At 40.8% G+C, this 21,940-nt stretch overlaps 1 protein-coding gene across 7 annotated transcripts in view; it reads right to left on the bottom strand.

Moving 5' to 3' along the window:
* Positions 1-929: 929 nt before the first annotated feature.
* Positions 930-21,940, bottom strand: part of RAPGEF4 (Rap guanine nucleotide exchange factor 4) — a 327,935-nt gene continuing 306,924 nt past the window's right edge. For all 7 annotated transcript variants that reach the window (XM_035304529.3, XM_035304528.3, XM_054257515.2 and 4 more), the window contains 5 exons: positions 18,971-19,021; positions 17,055-17,142; positions 16,579-16,643; positions 5,309-5,363; positions 930-2,179 (listed from right to left, as the gene is read on the bottom strand). In XM_035304529.3, coding sequence (XP_035160420.1) covers positions 2,052-2,179; positions 5,309-5,363; positions 16,579-16,643; positions 17,055-17,142; positions 18,971-19,021 — 387 coding nt within the window. In that variant the 3' untranslated portion in view covers positions 930-2,051. The remainder of the gene's footprint in view (positions 2,180-5,308; positions 5,364-16,578; positions 16,644-17,054; positions 17,143-18,970; positions 19,022-21,940) is intronic.

Consider the following 21,940-nt stretch of genomic DNA (forward strand, 5'->3'; position numbering starts at 1 on the left):
GACATTACTCAAAGTGGACTTTAATTGTGGGATGTTAAAAGAGATTACAATAGGACTTTGCAGAGCCTTGAATGTGGTAGTGAATACTGGGAATCATTTCTATGAATGGAGTGGATTATACAGTGGTCCCCACATTTATTTGAAGACAGCATCTTGGTTTTGTTTTTGGCTTTGCATTTGTGTGTTTGTTTTTGTAGGGACAGCATGTGAACTTGTAAGACTAGTATAGACTGGAACATGCTCTGGAAAATGCTGACTTATTAAAAAAATAGAGACATGTCTGGAATTTCAAGAATTTTAGATATCTCTTCATCAAATATTTACTGAGTACTTAAATTGCTGAGAAATGGCATGAGGCCCCACAACAGGGAGCTCTAAAACCCAGTACCCTTTCAGAGCAGCAATGATCCTAACTGCCGAGAAGTGAAAACAATAGACAAATGTCTGTCAACTGATAAATGGATAAGCAAAATGTGGTATATTCATAGAATGGAATATTACATGGCCAAACAAATAAATGAAGTACTGGTACAAGCTATAATATGGTCAACCTTGAAAACATTATGCAAAGTAAAAGAAACCAGACACAAAAGGCCTCATACTGTATGATTCTACTCATATGAAAAATCCTGAGTAACTGTATAGACAAAGACAGCAGATTTGTGGTTGCCAGAGGTTGAAGCGGGAGGAGAATGAGGAGTGACTGCTAATGAGTTCAGAGTTTCTTTTAGAGATGGGGAAAATGTTCTGAAGTTAGATACTGATGATGGTTATACAACTTTGTAAATATGCTAAAAATCACTGGATTGTGTATTTTAAAAGAATGCATTTTACAGTACGTGAATTTTATGTCATTAAAAAACTCCAATACCCCAACATACCAAATGGTTATCCCTCTCCTATGTTAGGAATTGAGAAGAGCACAATCATTTCTTGTCAACAATTATATTTAGTGAAGATACTAGATGTTATTTACAGAAGATATACATACATACAATTCCTATACATTAAACGTAGTCTAATTGTGAAAACAGGAAAAAATGTACTTCAAAATTACATACTAAATAAAATAAATAAAAAGTAATTATTTGGCACAATATCTATTAGGTAGCAAATAAATAACTCTATACTATTGATTGAATGAACTATTTACAATCTATTTGAAAGTGCAAAACAATTGCTGAAAATTAAGATATTTGTAACGACATTTAAGTCCAGAAAATATTTTTTCATCAGGTACAATAAATTTGTAGCCAATAGTAAAGGTTTTTAATGCCCAGGAAAATATTTCAATTTTGAAAAATGTTTTGTGCATATTGTGCTCTTCTGAAATGTTATTTTTTACTTTAATGCTGGCAAATTTAAGGACCTTGGCATTTCTTAGTGGAATTCTTATGCATATAATCCTGATTTGTAATTTTTAAAAAGTTACATTGTAAACATAAATATTATTCTATATATCATTCAGAAATTACAGACCAGTCCTCCATAAATTAAACAGCCATAATGTTTTAGAATAACATGGTCAGGTTCTATTCTTTCAGAGGTGAGACTATGAAGATGGAAGAATACAACCTATAATTTGGATGTCTATAGATTGCTCAGCACCTTCCCCAATCACATGCTCCAAATCAAGATTCTGAGTTAAAATTTTATCCAAATCTATCCCATTTGTAGCACATCTCATCCCATACACACTCTTAGGAAAAATGTCAGGGGCTTGCTAGTTCTCTTGACAAGGGTTTTTCTACCAAACTCTTCATATGGGCCTTATTCAATACTTCAGCAAAGAAGATGGCACAAGTGGAAATGAAAGAGGGTAACCACAAACTGGGGATTCCTAAGCTAGAGTATGTAAGCTTTATGCAAGTCAGATAATTCCTTCTCTTGCCAGGTAGCTGGGAGGCTGAATGCAGCCCTGAGGGGTCTCAGGATGTGTTGTTGCTTGTTTTGTAGAATTCTCTAGTGGCAGTACAGTCAGTAGTAGCTAAATGGCATTTTTGAAAGATTGTGGACTGGAGACAAACTGTTGCTCTGGGCATTTGAAATGTCTATGGTCGCCGAGGCTCTAATCTGTGTGACATCTGGGATAAAGTTCTCTGGTTGTCAATCACATTTAATTGGCGCACATAACTCCGGACATCCTGATGGTTCTTATTAGCTTGAGCTGCATCAGGATCTGTTGAAAGAGGAAAGGGCAGAATTGGCATTGCGTAGTATATGCATATAAGACACAGCCTTATTTCTCCAATTATTTATTACATTTATCATAGGTTCCTGGGTTCCCTCAAGACCTTTCAACACACCATAGTCATTGAAATGTTTCCACTTGGTTGTTCCATTTCCTCCTTCCTACCCTCCAATTTACTTTTCTTCCCTGGAATCACCTCTTTTGATCATTTTCCTTTGCATTGCATGTTGTAAAAAAAAAAAAATGGCACCAAATTAAAAGGGAAGCATCTGTCTGATAGCCCCTGGTTACAGATTAAAATTATTTCTCTTTCCAGAGGTCTCTGTGTCTCTGCTTCCTTTGATCCAGATGAAGACTAATGTCAAAAGACACAGTTTTCATTAGCCCTTCACAAAAGCACTTAACATCTGGGCCAAACTGAAGCAAGCCAGTGAGACCAGAGTCCTGACTCCCCTCTTTACTTGCACACAGTATACAGCATTACTACAGATTGTATGTTCTTAGAGACTGTCCATATCCAGGGAAAAAAACTCAACTCACAGGCTGAAGTTAGGACTTTTGCTAGACCTTTGATTCTTTGACGCTATTTGCTCTGCAAACTCAGCTACCATTCTATTCTGATACACACCCCAAGCATGTGAGCAACTGAGGTTGAGCAGTTTCATGAAGATCAGGGCTGATGGATGAGCCAATGCACTCAGCCCTCGCAGGAAACGTACATGAATGAGGAAAGGCAGACTGGAAGGTGGTGAACTGGAAACACAGGTCCCTCTGGAAGCAATGACCTGGCTGCTGCATGTTGCTGCCACGGGGGAATCTGTGCCTAGAGTTGCCAGATCTTGTTTTTTTTTTTTGAGATGGAGTCTTGCTCTGTTGCCAGGCTGGAGTGCAGTGGCATGATGTTATCTCACTGCAACCTCTGCCTCCTGGGCTCAAGCAATTTTCCTGCCTCAGCCTCCTGAGTAGCTGGGACTACAGGCGTGCACCACCATGCCCAGCTAATTTTTTTTTAAGGAAATGGGAAATCTGGATTTCTTCTTTGTGAATTTTCCCAATTTTAAAAGGGTGACATTATTTCAAAATAAAAGGGAAAAAATGCTTTCTTTAGATCCAACACCTCTGTGGACCACCTCCATTTCATGCATTCCTGGATAGAACCTCTGATCTAAGCGGATACCTGGAATGGCAGAGTCAGACCCTGGCCTGACCGGGGTTCTTCCCCCACAGTACACTGCCTTCTGCAGTCTGGTTGCTCCTGCTAGATCCACACACCACTCCCAAAGACAATTAGAATGCCATCTGCACTACGGGTGAAGGGGAGTGTTGCAGGTCTGAACATAGAAAAACAGAGAGAAGGCACAAATGGCCCTGCCCCCTGTGAGAAGAAATTCATCAGTATAATTATCACATAGAAATAATAGCACAGCGAACTGCAGAACACATTGTGTTTTATCTCCTCCACCTCTCACTGGCAGTGTACTCTACATGTACAATATACTGTAATTACATTGTACACATTTCCACAGTGTTTGTGAATCTATTCCTATAGCTTTATCTATAGATTGTTGACTTCAGAGCTGAGCAGCTGTTGTTTACCAGCAGTTACTGATAACTTCAACAAATGCAGTGGAGTTTTTCTTTTTAAATAAATTTTCCCCTTGGCTTCTGTAGAAGACGTAGGAGAATGCAGGATTTACTTCCAAAGAGGCTTATAGAACAAAGTACATTATTTTGTGGTTCTTGAACCTCACTGAACACCTTCTTAAAGTTATAAACCCCCTCAGGCACACAAGATTTGGCATATAATTTCAGGGTCCCCCTTTGTCCCCACTGCTGAAAGTCCATGGATTTGGGGTTGTAAACTCCTGGTGTAACTAGTGCCACTTAGCTATTCTTGCTTTCACTTGTTCAACTGCTTTATAATCGATCAAATCTTTAAACACAAAGTAAATTAATAGATGAAAACATATGAGACTCTTCAATTCTGGCAGAATCTATATAGCAATAGTTGATGACATGCAAGACTATTCTCATTTTGGAAGTCAGAGAAGGCACAATCATTTAACAGATCAGTTGCTTCCCAAATCAAGATTATTTTTCCTTCCTATTCATTAAAAAAAATGAACATTTAGTACTTCTTGTGTCCCATGTTAGCAAACCTGGCTGAGAGCCAGTCCTGTACTAGGACGAGCAAACAGCTCTGACTAATAAAACAAGAACATCTTAGCCTTTTAGCACGGGGTTTACTGGAGGAGATGATACTGGTAGCCTCGGATTCCCGTCTATGTCATATTATCATGTTGGGTTAATGAGACAAATTTTTCAAGTGACTCATACAATGAGCTTAGCAAAAAACCTTTAGCGTTCACCTCCTCATTTCCAGATCAGATTGAGGGAGCCAAAGCTCCACCCCCACCACCAAAGTCCCAGCCCAGAAGAAACAGTAGCACTGATCTAGTATGACCATCTGGTGCTATGATGCAACCTAACTCCCAACAGACTAAAATTGTTATTTATTATTAGTAATCTTTTTATATTAAAGTATTATACCAGTTCTTGTGATATATGTTCAGATTTTAAAAGAGCACCTCAAATTCATGTGGGAATACTAGAAATATAATCTGAAATCCTGTTATGGGACCTTTTACAAATGTGCTATAAACATTAATGCATTCTTGCAACACCCTGAAAGACAATAAATATTATCTTTCCCAGTTTATAAATGACTGAACTGAGTCATCAAGCGTTGATGTGAGTTTCTCAACATGAAGCAATGAGTCATAAGGAGAGTTGGTTTGAGGCTGGATTTGTTGGCAGTTGTGCTTGAGCTGTCTCCAGCCACACTGGATAGAGCAAATTAATTCTCTTTAAATTCATTCACAAAGTAATATTCCTATGGTTATTTTCTAGCTTCACAACAATGTAAACATTTTCTAGTCTTACAACAGCCAAAAAAAAATCTTTAAACTCAAGGCCCCATGAATTTGGAATTCATGGTCCAAAGTGCTTCTGACACAGTCAGATAGTGCCCAGGCTCCTAGGGTATCTCAATGGCCTCATTAAGAAGACCTTATTCACCAACATCTACAGTGTAAGAGGTGGCAGCATTTAACTTACTGAAGGGTTGGCTCCTGTAGTATCTCACTGTTCTGGCCGTATTTGCAATCATGCGCTAAAAGGAAGAAATTCAAGTAAGTATAGAGTACAATCCAAAAAGGAAAACAAATCATTATTGATTTCTGCAATACTTGGTACCATGAGAAATGACACGTTCTGTTAACTATCTGAAGGCAACTAGCTGATGTATAACTTGTTTAATTATTTCAAAGGGGTACCCACACACATACAAGGCATTTTCAGGTAAGGAATATTAATGGCATAACTCTCATAATCATTGGCACATTGCCCCTGATGTAAAAAGCATCGATTATGTCTGAGCCCATACATTAATGCTCAGGAATAGTTTTCACCATCCTTTCCTGAGGTAGCCATGAATTTGTGAGAGAATTTGTAACTATCCTAGATTTGGAGAAGGGTTAGCTTGTCAAGTTGCTAACAGTAAATAAGACTCACTAATGAGGTATGAGATTATATTGACTGAAAAGCAAGTCAAAATATTCTACCTTTACATTTTTGCTACACACTCCGTATTACTGACCTCTCTAGTCTTCCAGCAGAAGTTTGTATTTTAATTTTAATCTTAATCATTTGATTCCCTCCTTCCCTCCTTTCTTCTTCCTTTCTGATTATAACACTAAAACATATGCATTTTAGAGATTCAGCAAATGTTAAGAGCAAAGCAAAAATCACTTAGAATATTACTTCACAGAGTAATCTTGTTAATATTTTGTTATATAGCCTTCTTATAATTTAAGAAAATATAAAAACATATTTTTCAAAAAATTTGAATTCAGAGAGTACATACATATTTTATTTTGATTTGAAAATTTTCACATTGCATTGTGACTATTTTCTGTGCCATCTGATCTTAAAACGTTCAAAAAATAAGCATGTATTCAACCAAATGGACAGATTTTAATTTATTTGACCTTTTACAATTTTGTCACTAAGTGATCATCTTAATTTCTTTGTAAAGTTTTGGTTGCCATAAAGACTTAAAAGGGAATCTTTTGTGCTGAGCTCAATTAAAAATGAAAGAAAAGAGAAAAGAAAATTAACAGAAACAGACTCCTATCCCTTGGGGAAAAACACTGATGAGACCTACGCTCTATTTCTTAGACAGAATGTCATGGTATTTGAATGGTAGCTGGTACTCCTGGTCACTATGTATGTTTCAGGATGCTTTACTGCTTAGGGTCTAAAGGGGGTCCCATCGAGATAATGGAATTACAACACTAGCAGAAAATTGATAAGGCTCCACTGAGGGAAAGAGACTCCCCAATCTCTGAGCAGCCATGTAATTCCAGTCATCCGTTTCTTCTCTCATGGACCCCTGGCTTGGCAAAGAGTACAAAAATGACTTTGAGAAAGCTTGCATAGCATAAAAAAGTCATAGAAGAGTCAAGGCCTTGCAAATATATTATCTGTGAGCATCCTAATACCTCACTGAATACTCCTGCTTTGAGGATTCTAGCAAGCCTGAAGTGACATGCGCCTGCATTGGATGATTTCTCACACACAAAGAGGCAATCAGGAAAGTTAGAACTTCACTTCATCAAAGATCCTAAAAACTGACATGTCCATCTGTTGATGAGCATGAGAAATATATCACAAATACCTCTAAGAAAATGTAACGTACAATGTATAATTAGCTCCTGATGTATGGAGCCTTGAAATAAATAGTAACTATGATAACTTCCCTGCTAATTTAAGTTGTTTTTTCACTTCTCTTAAAGGCTTTGCATCTGAAGGGCACAAGTATATTCCATGTAGAATTATTGTAATTCTTCAGATATTGAATGGAGTGTAATTACCGAAAACCCTGGGAAATGCTGCCAGTATGCCCCTCTGAAGAATAATAAAACAATTAGCAGGGGTCAGAAACCTTTTCCTATACCATTTTGTAGGGAGTAATTGTTCTGCTTTTTTAGTTTTGAAAGGTAAAACATTTCATTCTGACTTTGGTTTTATGCTACTCTTTACAGCTATACTCTGAGGCTTCATAATTTTTAGCTCATTATGTAGTTTAAAATGTGAGAACAATTGTTTAAATCAGTAATTTCCAGCCCTGAAATTCATTTTACCTTTCTAAATCTTTGATTAATTTTAACAATGGTTTTAATTTTGACATATCCTCTTTAATCATTCTCAAAGATAACTTCAGTTTAACTTTGAAATCCAAATCCGGCTTTACAACGAGGTCCATTCTTTTCCTTTGTGAGGTCCGGACAATAATGTTTAATGGTGTGAACTCACAGTTATGATGTGTGAGCCTAACTAACTTTGCTGGACAATGCATAGTTACAAATGCTTTCACAAGGCCAAAGGAGGGTTAACTTAATATTTTAACTTCACCTTTTTTGCACCCATTAACACATGTAACATGAAACCGTTACTGACAACTACACCCAGCTACAAGGCACTCTCCTGAGTTGCTAAAAGAGACTTCAGGGGTCACCCCCGTGAACCATCTCCAGAGTGCACAATGCTTTCCACGGTCTGCCTATAAACAGTGGCTCTTCTGCTGCTTGAAAGCATCCAGCAATGAGGAACTCATTACCTCCAAAAACAGCCTCTTTCATTTTTAGACATATCTGATTATTAGAAACTTATCATTTCGAGTTAAAGTCTTTCTCCCTTTACTTTTTGCTCATTGATCCGCGGAGCTCATAATGCATTTGCATAAGACACTCCCACCAGCACCATGACAGTTTATAAATGGCATAGTAATGACCCAACAACAAACACGTTTAATTTCTTTTTAACAGGACAAGTCTTCAAATTCTTGAGTATAACTATTATGGATATCTTTGCACCCTCAGATCTTTTCTTGTTCAGCCTAAATATTTCCGATGTCTTCAACAATTCTTCATAACACAGTTTTGGATCTCTTCCCAACAGCCTCTAGTATGGTGCCCTAGACTAAACAAATTGTAAAGTGCAGAGGAGAAACTATGATCTTCTTTCTCTCCTTGATCTAGATGATGCTATACTGAGTCTACAGTTAAAAAAAAGTCATCCCACTGACATCTATTGAAGTCATCATGAATTAAACCTCTCAGCCTCCTTCGTTGAGTTGCTGTGTGGATGCAGCTCTCTGCTCTATGTATGCACAGTTGATTTCCTGGACCAGAGTGGAGGATTTTAAAAACTAAAAACCATCTAGTTAGAGTCTATCTTTCCACAAACTTCATTCAATGATATTTTTGATGGCAGACAGCTGGTTATTCATTGGTGCTTACAGTCTGGCCTGGCAGAAACTCAGGTTAGAGAGATACAAGTGTCATTATCCAACTGCTGCAGTAGGGGTGAAACCAAAAATTACACCCTATGCTTCACAGTCCTGCCAGAGCAGGTTGGCCTGCCTGGAGCCGGTCAGGCAACTTTCTATAATGCCAGGCCTGGGGAATGCCTGATTACTCCAAAGCACAGATTCTCATCTTTTTTTCCATGGTAGCCAACCTGAGGTTTACGACACATTCCCATGAGCAAATAGCTCATTAAGACAAGGATTGGTAATTCAGGAGTAAATGTGGGGCAAACATACTCCTTTAGAAGACGTGTAGGAGGATGCCTCTGGATCCGTGTAGGTGGACAAATTGAATCCCCTGTCGCCACACTTAAACTGATGTTTCTTGGGACTAATCCTAAGTTCAGGGCTTTGGAGCTGATGTGCAAAAATGAATATGTTCCTGCAGTTCGTGGCCTACAGGGCTTAGAGATGGGTCCAACTGAAAGCTGATAAATTCCCCTCAGGAATGCACTTGAGGGAAGGCAGAAAGGAAAAAAGAGGTGGTGAGTGAAGAACTCAATGACTATCTCACGTGTCTGTTTTTCCTTAGAGCTGAAAGCAAAGCGGCACAGAAGCAGATGTCCTTCCTGGGGCCTGAGTTGCAGAGTGGAGGTAGAAGCTCAGCAGGACGTGTTTTCCCAGTCTTTGTCACCACCCTGCTGATGTAGCAAAGAAACCAGCCCAAGCCAGCTAGGACTAGGAATTATAATGCACTTGCATAAGACACTCCCCCTGGCACCATGAGTTTACAAATGCCATGGCAATGACCAGAGGAAGTTACCTTAGATGGTTCCAGGAACTCCTGGTCCCTTTTCTAGAAAGTATGTGAAAAACCTGCCCCTTAGTTAGTATGTACTTAGAGTGGGTACAAATAGAGCCGGCCAGCACTCCGTGAGTGCTACTCTGTGCTACTCTGCCTATGAGATAGTGTGGCTCTGCCTATGGAGGAGCTGCTTTACTGTATACAGCTCCTCTCATGAACTTGCTTTCTTTCATTGTCAGCTCACTCTTAAATCCCTTCCTTAAGAAAGCCAAGAACCCTCCCCAGCTGAGCCCCAATTTAGGAGTCTGCCTGCATCAGAGTGACCAGTACAAAGACACCGTCCAGAGGAAGGGGTGATCACTGTCTGCACCTCGGCCTGGCACAAGCCAGAGGCTCTGAGGCCAGCATCCCAAACATAAGTTTCCCTCAAGCTTTGATGCAGGGAATTTCCCTTGAGTCCGGTAAGGCATCAGAGGTACCTTGTTCTCTGACTAGGCCTTTGTGGCCTGGCTCCTATCACCCTCCTGTGGTGTCTTCCCCTCAGGAGTAGGCCGGTCAAGTTCTACCTTCACTCCTCCCCACACATGAAATAGCCTACTAGGACTTTGTGGCTGCCTAGCTCTGCACTGACTCTTGCGCCCTCGTTCAAGTTCCCCTTTTGCTCTCCCATTGCAGAAGAGAAGACTTAATTCTTCAAATCAGACGGGCAGGCCCTCCAGGCCACGCCTCCTCACTGCTGCCATGCTAGGACCTCCGGCTCCCAGACAGCAGCCACAAGAGCCTCCCTCTTGGCCTATTCTGCCTCTGCTCAGATCCCTCACAAAGCGGCTCCTCACTGTCAGGCCTCTTCTAAATGCTTACCCTCAACAGTTTTAATCTTTCCCTCTGTTGCCCCTTAAGATCTTTACCATCCTTGCTCATTATGTTTGCCAGATTTCTTTTTCTTATATTTCTGCCTCTACTGATTTGATTCTGTCTCCAGCCCTATGCCTACCAAATATAGGATCTCTGTTAATTACTCCTTGTTTAGCAGGGGTCAAACCACATTTATACCATTTGATTATTTCACTCAGACCTCCACATATTTGGGACAAGAATTTTTTTTCACAAGATCAAGAAATACACAGTGTCTTACCTAACAAAGATTGTGCCTGTGATAGCAATGAAATGGAAGTGCACAGTAAGGACCAGCGATAAAAGGGAACTGAAGGGGAAGCAGCCTTCACTGTCTGCTTCATTGAGGAGGAGCCCTGAGTCCTGTCTCCCTATAGATCTTTAATATCCAAGGGGTGTGTAACAAACAGATACACATGTGACACATGCATGATGCTCATGATATATGGTACATATGACCATCCATGGGACAAGGCAGTTCAGGTGCCTGTCCAGGCACATGTAGAGTATGTGTATGTGTACCTCTATATACTCAGGGAGGGACACTAGAGGACACACACAGCACCACAGGGATGAGTGGGCACAGAATAACGTCCAGTTAGGAACAGAAGGCTAAGGGAAAGTCATCTTTTTTTTTTTTTGAAATGGAGTCTCACTCCATCTCCTATGCTGAAGTGCAGTGGTGTGATCCTGGCTCATTGCAACCTCTGCCTCCCAGGTTCAAGCAATTCTCCTGTCTCAGCTTCCTGAGTAGCTGGACTACAGGCACCTTCCACCATGCCTGGCTAATTGTTATATTTTTTGTAGAGTCAGGGTTTCATCTTGTTGGTCAAGCTGGTCTTGAACTCCTGACCTCAGGTGATCCACCCGCCTCTGCCTCCCAAAGTATTGGGATTATAAGCATGAGCCACTGCACCTGGCCAAAAATCATCTTTTATAATATCTCAATTATGCAAAATGATTTGGGACATTTTGGTTAATCAAATTTTCTAATTAAATAGGAAACACTTTTGGATTCAATTTTATTTCATAAAATCCTTTAAAAATGCTTTCATGTACTAAGCCCACACTGAAACATTAATGTTTTATTCTTTTATTCAACAAGTACTTCTTGCATTCTTATGATGTGCCAGACATTTTTCTGGGTGTTGGGGAAATAATGCACCTGATATTTTTATGGTGCTGTAGAAATATCAGTGGACAAAACAGATACCTGGACCAGGGCACTTATCCTGGAAGGAAATTGAAGAGGCAAGAAGATCATCTCAGGCTGTGAAACCCCTATCAAGACAAGCTTATGTTGGAGAGTGCTGGGTGTGGAGGAACGGTGTTACAAGGAGGACAGACACAGCTAGCACCAGGTGGAGGAGGGGAGATCAGGGAAGATGTGTGATCATCTTCCCTTCCCACAAGGGTGGTCAGGGAAGACTATTTGGAGGAGGGGAGCTGTGATCTGAGGCCTGACTGATGAGAAGCCAGACAGCAGAAGACTGGGGGAAGACAAGTTCAGGCAAAGGTAACAGCTAGTACAACAGCCATGAGGCTGAAAGAAGAAGAAGGCAGGCCAGTCTCACCAACCTGGACTGGATACAGAAAAGTGTGAGAAGAGGCTGGACAGGTGCTTAGGGCTAGTCTAGATCTTCTGATATGATGTCACTGCATATAATATGGTTTTATTTTCCATTGATAAAACTGCATGAAGTTTGCTTTCCTGCATTGTGCATTCTGATATCTCTTTTGTTACTAGTGTGACCTAGTTTTTATATCTTTGTGGATTTTTCATATTTCATTTGTTTATGTTTTACCTTCCCAACTGCATGTAATCTCCTAAAGGCCCAGGACTACTTTCTAGATGTTTATATTTCTTAGTAAAATCTTTTGCCTGGACACTCCACACGTTGTGTTGCTTTGAAGCACACCCTTTGGAAATCTGCATTTAGCCTGGCCTGTGAAATCTATATAAAGACGTAAACTCTCAAAGTACTCCCGTAGATTTCTTTTGTGTTGGAGAAGTCTGGGAATAGGGTGGATTTGAACACATAGATTTTTACTTAGAGATTCTTTTTTTCCATAGATTGAGGTAATAAGTGAAGTGCTCTCTCCATGAATCTTATAATAATAGTATTGATGATAGAAAACATATTGTTGCTAATTATGTAATGACATGCTTAGTGATACAAAAATAAAAGGATTCAAAACATTTCTCTTCCTTAATGAATTCGCTTCCATAATGTTTACAGAAGTACAGAAGTTTACCCCATGCTTCTCATTCCAAATAAAATGACTACCTTAAAAATCATATTTATAAATAAATACACCTAAATATGGGTATGTCTGAAATAGAACCAATCTCCTAATACAGTAGCAACTGTGCCTATCAGCATGCTTTATGCAGCCTGGGACAGTGGCAGGCGGCCAGCATATTATCCTCTAATCCACTGCTAGTCTATCTCCTAAATGTTATGAATATTCATGTATGCCATAGAAAGCTAGGAAGGGCTTTATTCAAACATTTTTTTGAATATTCCTTTATGTACCCTTCAAATAAAAGAATGTCTGCTTTTTTTGGCATGAGGATCAGAGTGTGAATTCTCTTTTGTTCATACCCATAAATCCTGAAAACCAATAAGCAACAAATTCTCTAATCCTTATTTCATACCTCAAGGGTGAAGAGGTACAAATAAAAACACTTAGAGCTGGCACAGTGGTTTGCTGTGACTGTACAGTGCTACCACCAAGAAGAGGCATCAGTGTTCCTGGCTACCCTGGTGACTTCTGCCCCTGACAGGGGCTCCCTCTGGGGACCCAGCCCACCAGCCCCACAGAGGCTGCCAGCTCTGCTCAGCACCTGATGATAGATGACTGGGAAGTGGCATTGACATCAACCTGAAAAGGAAGATGAAACCTTTCCCAAGACCCACAGTAATAACAGTAGCCACTGATGGTAGTGGTGGTGATATGGCAGTAATAGTAGGTTAGTTTATGGGGATAAAATTTTGGAAAGCTTGCAACGTGCACCTTGTTTAGAAAACATAAGGAAATCATTTTGAAATTTCATTTCATTTTCCAGCAATATCGAATTTATGGAAGGACAATTCTTTTTTTTTTTTGAGATTGAGTCTTGCTGTGGTCATCCAGGCTGGAGTGCAGTGGTGGGATCTCAGCTCACTGCAACCTCTGCCTCCCATGTTCAAGCAATTCTTCTGCCTCAGCCTCCCAAGTGACTGGGATTACAGGGGGCCACCATCATGCCTGGCTAATTTGTGTATTTTTAGTGGAGGCAGGGTTTCACTATGTTGGCCAGGCTGGTCTTGAACTCCTGACCTCAGGTGATCTGCCCACCTCAGCCTCCCAAAATGCTGGGATTACAGGCATTAGCAACTGTGCCCAGTTGGAAGGACAATTCTAAAATCAAACTTTCTTATGATAGGATTTCTTACATAAGGTAAAATGTATCACGTTGCTAGAGCAGAGAACTAAGAGTACTCTTTTGATATCCTTTCTTTCCTTCTCTTTCATATGAATAAAACCCTTAACTTTCAGTGGGACACATGAATACTCAAATAAGGGCTACACGTTTTAGACTTCCTTTCATGGGACTAGGTTTCTGGGCAATAAAATATGAAGCAAGGGGTGAGTGTAACTTAACTTCTTCCTATCTTTAAAAGGGATGAAGCATGCCTTCACCTTCTCCTTTCCCTTTACCTATGGCTGGAATGGGGAGGTAGAGGTCACCATCTTGAACCAAGTGGATGGAAAACTGGCAAGAGAGAAGAAGCCTGGAATCTTGATTGCAACCTGTAGCAGGGCTGCCATACCTGCTTGGACTTTTAAATGAGATGGAAATAAGCTGATCTTGCTTATGTCATCATTAATTTAGGTTTCCATTAATACAGCCGAACTGCTTGCTATCTTAGCTATTTATTGCTTTTCAGCAAAAGTGGACTCTGTGAAAGCAAGATGGGAAGGACCGCCTTCCTTAGTGCTAGGCATGGAGGAATCCACTGCTCTGGGTAGGAAGTGCAGAAATGGAGAGAGAAATGGTGCTCTCCTAGTATCCACTGAATGTGACCTTGACTTTTCCTTGCAGGTTATGGGGGCATCTAAAAACCCAGATGAAACAACTTTTATCCACCCTGACAGATGGCCGGCTTTGCATACCTTGCTGTTCTTATTTGATCAGTTTAGTTAACTTTAGTCATCAAAACTTCTTTTTAAACAATTTTTAAAATTTGACTTTAAGTTCCAGGATATATGTGCAGAATGTGCAGGTTTGTTGCATAGATATACATGTACCATGGTGGTTTGCTGCACCCATCAACCTGGCATCTAGGTTGTAAGTCTGTGTGCACTAGGTATTTGTCCTAATGCTATTCCTCTCCTTGCTCCCCACCCCAGCAGGCCCTGGTCTGTGATGTTCCCTTCCCTGTATCCATGTGTTCTCATTGTTCATAAGGTAAAATGTATCATTGTTCAACTCCCACTTATGAGTGAGAACATGTGGTGTTTGGTTTTCTGTTCCTGTGTTAGTTTGCTGAGAATGATAGCCATCAAAACTCCTAAAGCTCAGTCAACTCTTTAGGAAACCTTGATTTCTACATCTCTGTGCATATGTATCTTTTATAGTTAGACGACTGGCTTAGCCATCCCTCAGTTTGTATTTCTGCATAAGTGATCCAGACGTTTCTTTACCCATTTGCCAAATCTTCCATTTCTGGAAAACAGGTTTTCTTTTTGGGAAGTCAGGGGAATTGTTTAATCATCCATACTAATAAGTAGGCAAAGAATGTTTTTTACTTTGGTCAGAAAATTATTAAATTGACACAGGAATAAGATGTTTATACCCTGCCTTTGGTGTGAGGGGTTGGAAAGAAGACTGCTGAGGAAATATTTGCTGTCTAGTAGAAAGTGTCTTTGAGGAGTGTGAACTCATGTGTCATTTCCTAAGATGCTTAAGACATAGTGCCCAGCCATAGCCACTTGACCAGACTGGGCTTTGTAATAAGCGCATTCCCCAAACTGAACACTCCTGATCCTTACAAGATGACTGCAGGTGTTTCAGATTCTCCTGGGGTCACATGTGCCAGCTTGATTTCAAGAAACAGTTAGAATAACAGTTTTCTGATAAGAAGTCTGTAGCACTTTGGGGCTTATATAATCCAGAGATGGGATTGGGTATGATCCCCATTTTCTGTTGGGCTAACTGAATCACAGACGAGTTAAGAGACTTAACGTACAAAGTGAAGAAACTATACCGAACCTCATGTCTCCCAGTCTCAGGTCCTGGGCTTTTCCCACAGCCCCACATTCACATTGTAATTCATGACCAGGAAATGCTCACCCACAGAGAGATAAAGTGCTCTTAACACTCCATCTACCAGGTTGCAGCCAAAGGATTCAGAAGACAATGATCATTCCATTAGCATGCACTATGCAGCTAAAGAAAGATTTTGGCATCATCTGCTTTATTGCTTCACAGAAGATAAGAAAATAAACTGCAAAGTAACTTATGCCAGATAACCCTGCTTTTTTCTCCCCTCCAGGAGTAAGGACTAGGAGGAGGGTGGCTGGAAAATACTGAATATGTGCCAGTTCTACATCTGTTGTTAAAAAAATTTTCTAAGCCAGGCACAGTGGCTGATGCCTGTAATCTTAACACTTAGGGAGGCTGAGGCAGGAAGATTGCTTGAGCCTAGGAGTTTGAGGCTGTAGTGAGCTATGATCGCAACACTGCATTTTAGCCAGGGAGACAGTGAGAGACCCTGTCTCTAACAATAAATAAATATATCAAAATGTAAAAAGTAAGATTAAAAACATATTTTTGATTATGAAGATTTTCATATTCCTTCTCTGAACTTAAGTGAGCTTTATTGGGATAAGCAACACACATTTAGATTAATCCTCCATAATAAAGGGGTAGAATTGCCTTTTACCTACAGGCTCCAAAGTCAGGCTTGGCAGATAAACATTTCAAAGGCATCCGGGAGCAGTCAAGCTCCCCAGACCTTATAGCAAAACAACAACATGGAAGTCACTGAGGAACATTGGTGCATTTTAGCAACAGGCAGCCAAGGAAGAAACACACAGCATGAAAGCCAGCTGCTGTCGTGAACAGCAGCACAAATACTATTCAGTTTCACAAAAGAGAACTGACAGAATAGAACAGGTAGCCAATTCGAACCAAATATTTCAAAACCCCTTCATGTGTAACTACCTTTTTAACATGGCAGCATATATGGAAATTATTTCCTTTATTAGAACAAATGCAAATTTTATTTTAAAAACACATTGTGGTTAAGGTTATAATACTGCACATACCATTTTTTCAAAGTTTACTAGATTGTCAATGAACGTCTTGTTCCCCTCATGAGTAAATGTCATATCTGTAAAGAAATAAAAGCCACATTCTAATCACTAACGGAAATATGTCATACTAAGAAAGCACAATAGCACCATTAGATTATGCTGAAAAATTTGCATAACACTACAGTTGAAAAAAGCTGATAATAGTTCCTTTTATGCTAGATGTTTAACTTTCTAAATCACTTCACCTGAGATTAGTAAAATTTTAAAACTGATCTTCTGTTTCACTAACATTTCCAAATCGTGGGTCCCTGCTCCTCCAGGGTCTTTCTGGCCCTCTCTGAAAAGTCAGGGCTGAGAGGAGATGACAAAGAAGGTACAGGGATGGAACTGATCATTCTTCCCTAAGTTATCAATCTGATCAGGGTATTATTCATTTTCCTCCCCAAATACTCATCACCTGCTTGGCCTGCGTGTCTTATTAGGACTACCTTTAATGAGCAAAGGCATGAAGGGGATGAGAGGAGGCTCCAGCTTAGCTATCGTCAGCCTGTAGGCCCTGTGGTTCCTTGAAGGGTCCTTAGGAGAGAAAAAGAGATGCTGGTAATGACTGGTGACACATACACCATCCTCTGTTACCTCCCAACCCACCCGCCTTGTCACCCCACAATCAGGTACAGTTGACCTTTGAACAACACAGGTTTGAACTGTGTGGGTCACTTAGGCATGGATTTTCTTCTGCCTCTGCCATCCCTGACACTGCAAGACCAACAACCCCTCCTCCTCCTCCTCCTCAGCCTACGCAGTAAGAAGAGGACAAGGATGAAGGCCTTTATGATGATCCACTTCCCCTTAATGAACAGTCAATACATTTTCTCTTCCTTATGATTGTCTTAACATTTTTTCTCTAGTTTACTTTAAGAATAGAGTACACAGTACATATAACATACAAATAATGTGTTAATTGATTTTATGTTATCAGTAAGGCCTCCAGTCAACAGTAGGCTATTAGTGGTTAAATTAGGGGAAAGTCAAGTTATGCTTGGGCCAGTCATGGTGGCTCATGCCTATAACCCCAGCACTTTCGGAGGCCAGGGCAGGAACATTTCTTGAGACTAGGAGTTCGTGACCACCTTGGGCAGAATAGTGAGACCCCAAGTGAGACCCCTATTTAAAAAAAAATAAAAAGCAAGAAATTATTTTGGAGGCTACTCGAAGGGCTGAGGTGTGGGGATTGCTTGAGCCCAAGAGGTCAAGGCTGCAGTGAGCCATGATCACACCACTGCACTCCAGTCTTGGTGACAGAGTGAGACCCAGACTCAACAAAATAAATAAATAAAAAGTTATACTCAGTATTTCTCCTGCATAGGGGTAGAGGAGGTGTCAGTGCCCCTAATCCCTGCATTGTTCAGGGCTCAACTCTATTTCTGAATCAAATATAGCTACAAAAGAAAGGTAGACTTAAACAACTTGATGTGTATTTGTGTGTGTGTTGAGATGGGGTCTCACTCTGTCACCCAGGCTGGAGTGCAGTGGCCCAATCACCACTCACTGTAGCCTCTGCCTCCTGAGCTCAAGTGATCTTCCCATCTCAGCTTCCTGAGTAGCTGGGACCACAGGTATGGGCCACCACATCTGGCTAATTTTTGTATTTCTGCAGAGATGGGATTTTGTCACATTGGCCAAGCTGGTCTCGAGTACTTGACTTCAATTGATCCAACTGTCTTGGCCTCCCAAAGTGCTGGAATTACAGGTGTGAACCACTGCACCTGGCCTGATTTGTTTGAAAATAACTTCACTTGTGGCATAAAAGGTTTTGGGTTTTTTTTTCCCCCCGCCTTTCTTGTTTGAAAGGGAGATTTGCCTACAGAGGCCAAGGGGAGAGATTTCCTTTGAAAGCAAAAACAAAACAAACCTCTACTGCAAGATTCCCCTTTTCCTGAAGCCCCACTGTCTTCCTGGGAGTTTGGCTCACCTACTGTCTGCCCTGTACAGCCGAACACCGTTCCAATTTGCCCTCTGAAACCAGCCCATCACTCCCAGCAAGCCCACCTCAGTCCTTTTCTAACACCTCCCAGCCAATGGGGAAAAATAATTTTGTCAAGCCAAGAAAAATGCAGCTTCCAGCCCATAGCCAACCAGAGCTGGATGGAGAGGACCCTATTACACTGCTTTTCTTAGTTATACAAATTGACCTTATGTGGGACGTAAGTCCTCTTTAAGTTAGTTCCTGAGGGTGCCATTCATTAGTCAGGCATGCTTGTTTTAGCAGCACTAAAAGGGATCATAAACTTCTTAAAGTCATACAAGGACAGATAAAATTTCCGAAATGAGAACTTCAATTCAGCTAATCAGAAATTGGATTAATGTAGACAGTGAACAGAATAAAGAAGCCACTGTCACTTACCATTAAACTTTCAAACTCCGCATAGAACTTCTTGAACTTGCTTGGCAGTTTCTGGTAATGAAATGAAAATGCCACATGCATATGTCAGATTCAATATCTAGAAATGTATCATGGGTTACCATTTCGAGGGGAAATCTATTTCTATTGGCTCTTAATCAAACATCTCTGAGAAAGGCCAGACTGTAATCTGTCCTGTGATTTGAGGATAATCTTCCAGAACATAGAGAACTTGCCTTTTAAATGTCTTTAACCTAATTGAACCAAAAGTAACTATGAATGCTTTGGTCTTACTGCTTTTATAATGTTTTCTGAACTGAATGATTTATGAAGATGACGGCATTCCTCAGACTATAAGAGGTCTGAATACACCTCCCCACACACTTTTTTTAAACTCTCTGATTCCCACAATCAGGAATTTAGAGAATATTAGTAATAAAAAAAACTTATGAAACTATCTCTTTCACCACTCCTCCTCCCTTACAAGGTAAACTACATGAGAATAAGAATTTTTATTAGTTTTGTTTACTGATATTTTTCTCAGTGCCTAAAAAAGTACTGGGTACAGAGTACTCCCTAAATATTCATTTGACTAGATTAAGCCTGTGTTTTACAGATGGAAAAAATTAAGTCTCACAGTTTCAATGACTGGCCCAGAGTCACACAGCTGCTTCTCAGAGCCTGTAATTCCCACCCCCTGTCTTCTTTTCTGCTGTCTGTCATCTCTCACATGTGCCATGCTTTTCTACATGAGCATTTATTTCTGTCACATGCCTTCCTATAATACAAAATCGGGTAGTTCTATCAATGTCCTTATTTCTCATGTTTATATTTTGGCAAATGATTCAACAACACTGACTGCACCCACATGTCTACACCAATAGCTCAATACTGAATCCTTTCAGTTTATTGGTTCTGACTTTGCTTAGTTGCTGAGTTTTCAGTAAAGCTGAACCTTTCAGTTTTCTCTTCTGAAAGGGCCAAGCCAAGACAGAGCTATGTGATATGTTTCTTGTCCCAGGACCAGGAACACATCAACCAACTCCTGGGCCTCAGAGACTCCCAGGTCAGCTGGGAGTAGGCTTTGAAGAGCAAAGCCTACCTTCAACAGTGGATTCACCAGCTGGGCCTCTGCAGTCCACAGAAAGGCTCCTCTTGCTTTTTTCCTATCTCAATCAGCTTGTCATATTCCCATTTAAACATCTGTAAAACTGATTTTGTTTCTAAAACATAGTATGCTGTATATCCTCCAAACTCATTTTCCTGGCAGTTCAAGTTAGGGTTCAGGAAAACCTCATGTCCTTACTTAGAAGGGACTATTCAAAGGGCTGGAAGCTGGAATGGGCATCAAGGGATGCCAGGATCTCACCCCATACAGAGACACCAGATCACCATGTTATGCAAAAGAGTAGACTCAGTGAACACAGTCCATTTAAAACTTACGAGTGGGTTATGTTTTGCTAGGCCTCTGTCATCTGTTCTTTCTTTACTTAGCTTTCTTTGGTCAAACACAGTAGGGCACAGGGTAATCAAAATGTTTCTTTCATTCTCAATACTATTATTTATCCACCCCCTATGCTTCCAGAGCAGCGTTTTCAATAGAGCCATCGTGCCAATCCAGGAGGCATTTGGTAATGTGTGCAGACATTTTTTGTTGTCACACGGGGGGGTGGAGGGCATGCTAAGAGGTGCTTCTAGCATCTGTTGGGGAGAGGCCAGGGATGCTGCTAAGTGTCCTTCAACACAGAAGATGACTCCATGACCAAGAACTGTCCTGCACCAGATGTCACAAGTGCTGAGGCTGAGAGACTGTGTGCTCCGGGTAATTCTCATTCGTTTCATCTCAGCTTGGTCTTTCCCCTCAGCTCTGAACCCTTCCCTTTATCATGTGCTCTGGCTTTCTTTTCTGTTTTGCTCCTTGACTATTCCACACGTGTCCCCTAGTTCCATGAGGCCAGGCACCATTTCTCACACTGGTGTGGCACTGTGGTACTCACTGGAGTTGGATGGGAGGCCGTTGGGAGGTTTTCTCAGCAAGTGCAGGTACATAAACCAGAATCAAAGGTGCTTAGGAATGAAATCTTCCCTACGAATTACATAACTATGCTTCACCTTAAAAAATAAAGGCTTACAAATGATGAAAGGATAATTTCCTCTTTTCAGGAACATGCAGTGCTGAAACAGAAGCTCACAGACTTGCAGAACTCCTAACCCCAGTGAAATCCAAGGACTGGCCAGTTAGCTCTCTCCTTTTGCTGCCTGCACTCTCCTCAGCAGCCTCCTATATATTTTTTTAGACTGGGAAAGTGGGTTCAGAGAGTGTTTCCCGCATGCTCTGTTCTTATTGTGTGGTACCCACAACTGGCCTCCCTGGACCCTATGAGGCTTTATGGCTTTTTAAAAATTTCCCAACCAACTCATTTGGATTCCATGGCAGGGTGATTAGAAGCTGGAAGCAGACTGGGGAAGGCAGACTCTCTGTAGGAGAGAACGCTAGGTCTCCAGCGATCCCAAGAGCCTTGAGCAATAAGACAAGGGAGCTGTGCTACGGCTTCATTGCTTAGCTCTCTTGGCAGCACTAGCTCTGTCCTTTTACTAGCTGGAAGACGATACAGCTGCGTGGCACGCAGGCCTCACCAATTCCCTCATTCCTATATTCAGGGGATGAGCTGCTGTGTGCTGCATCTGCCTGGAATTTTAAGAGAAACACAAGACAGAAGAACTTGTGAGGACCTGCCCTATAAACAATGAACACATTTAGGAGGGACAGAAAAAGAAAATTGTTGCAAGAGGAACATGGGGAAGAAAATAATTTCAAGACAAGCATTTGGAGATGCAAACGGCTGCCTTTAAGCACCACAGCAAGTTGGGTCTCTAATAGGTACTCCTTGCCCTCTTGCTGTGTCCCACTTACACACACTTTTTTATTTTTAGCATGAGTCTATTTCTGTGTGCATGTTCTATTAGAGATTA

Source organism: Callithrix jacchus, chromosome 6 (genome assembly GCF_049354715.1).
Source record: "Callithrix jacchus isolate 240 chromosome 6, calJac240_pri, whole genome shotgun sequence".
In the NCBI taxonomy this organism is placed as follows: domain Eukaryota; kingdom Metazoa; phylum Chordata; class Mammalia; order Primates; family Cebidae; genus Callithrix; species Callithrix jacchus.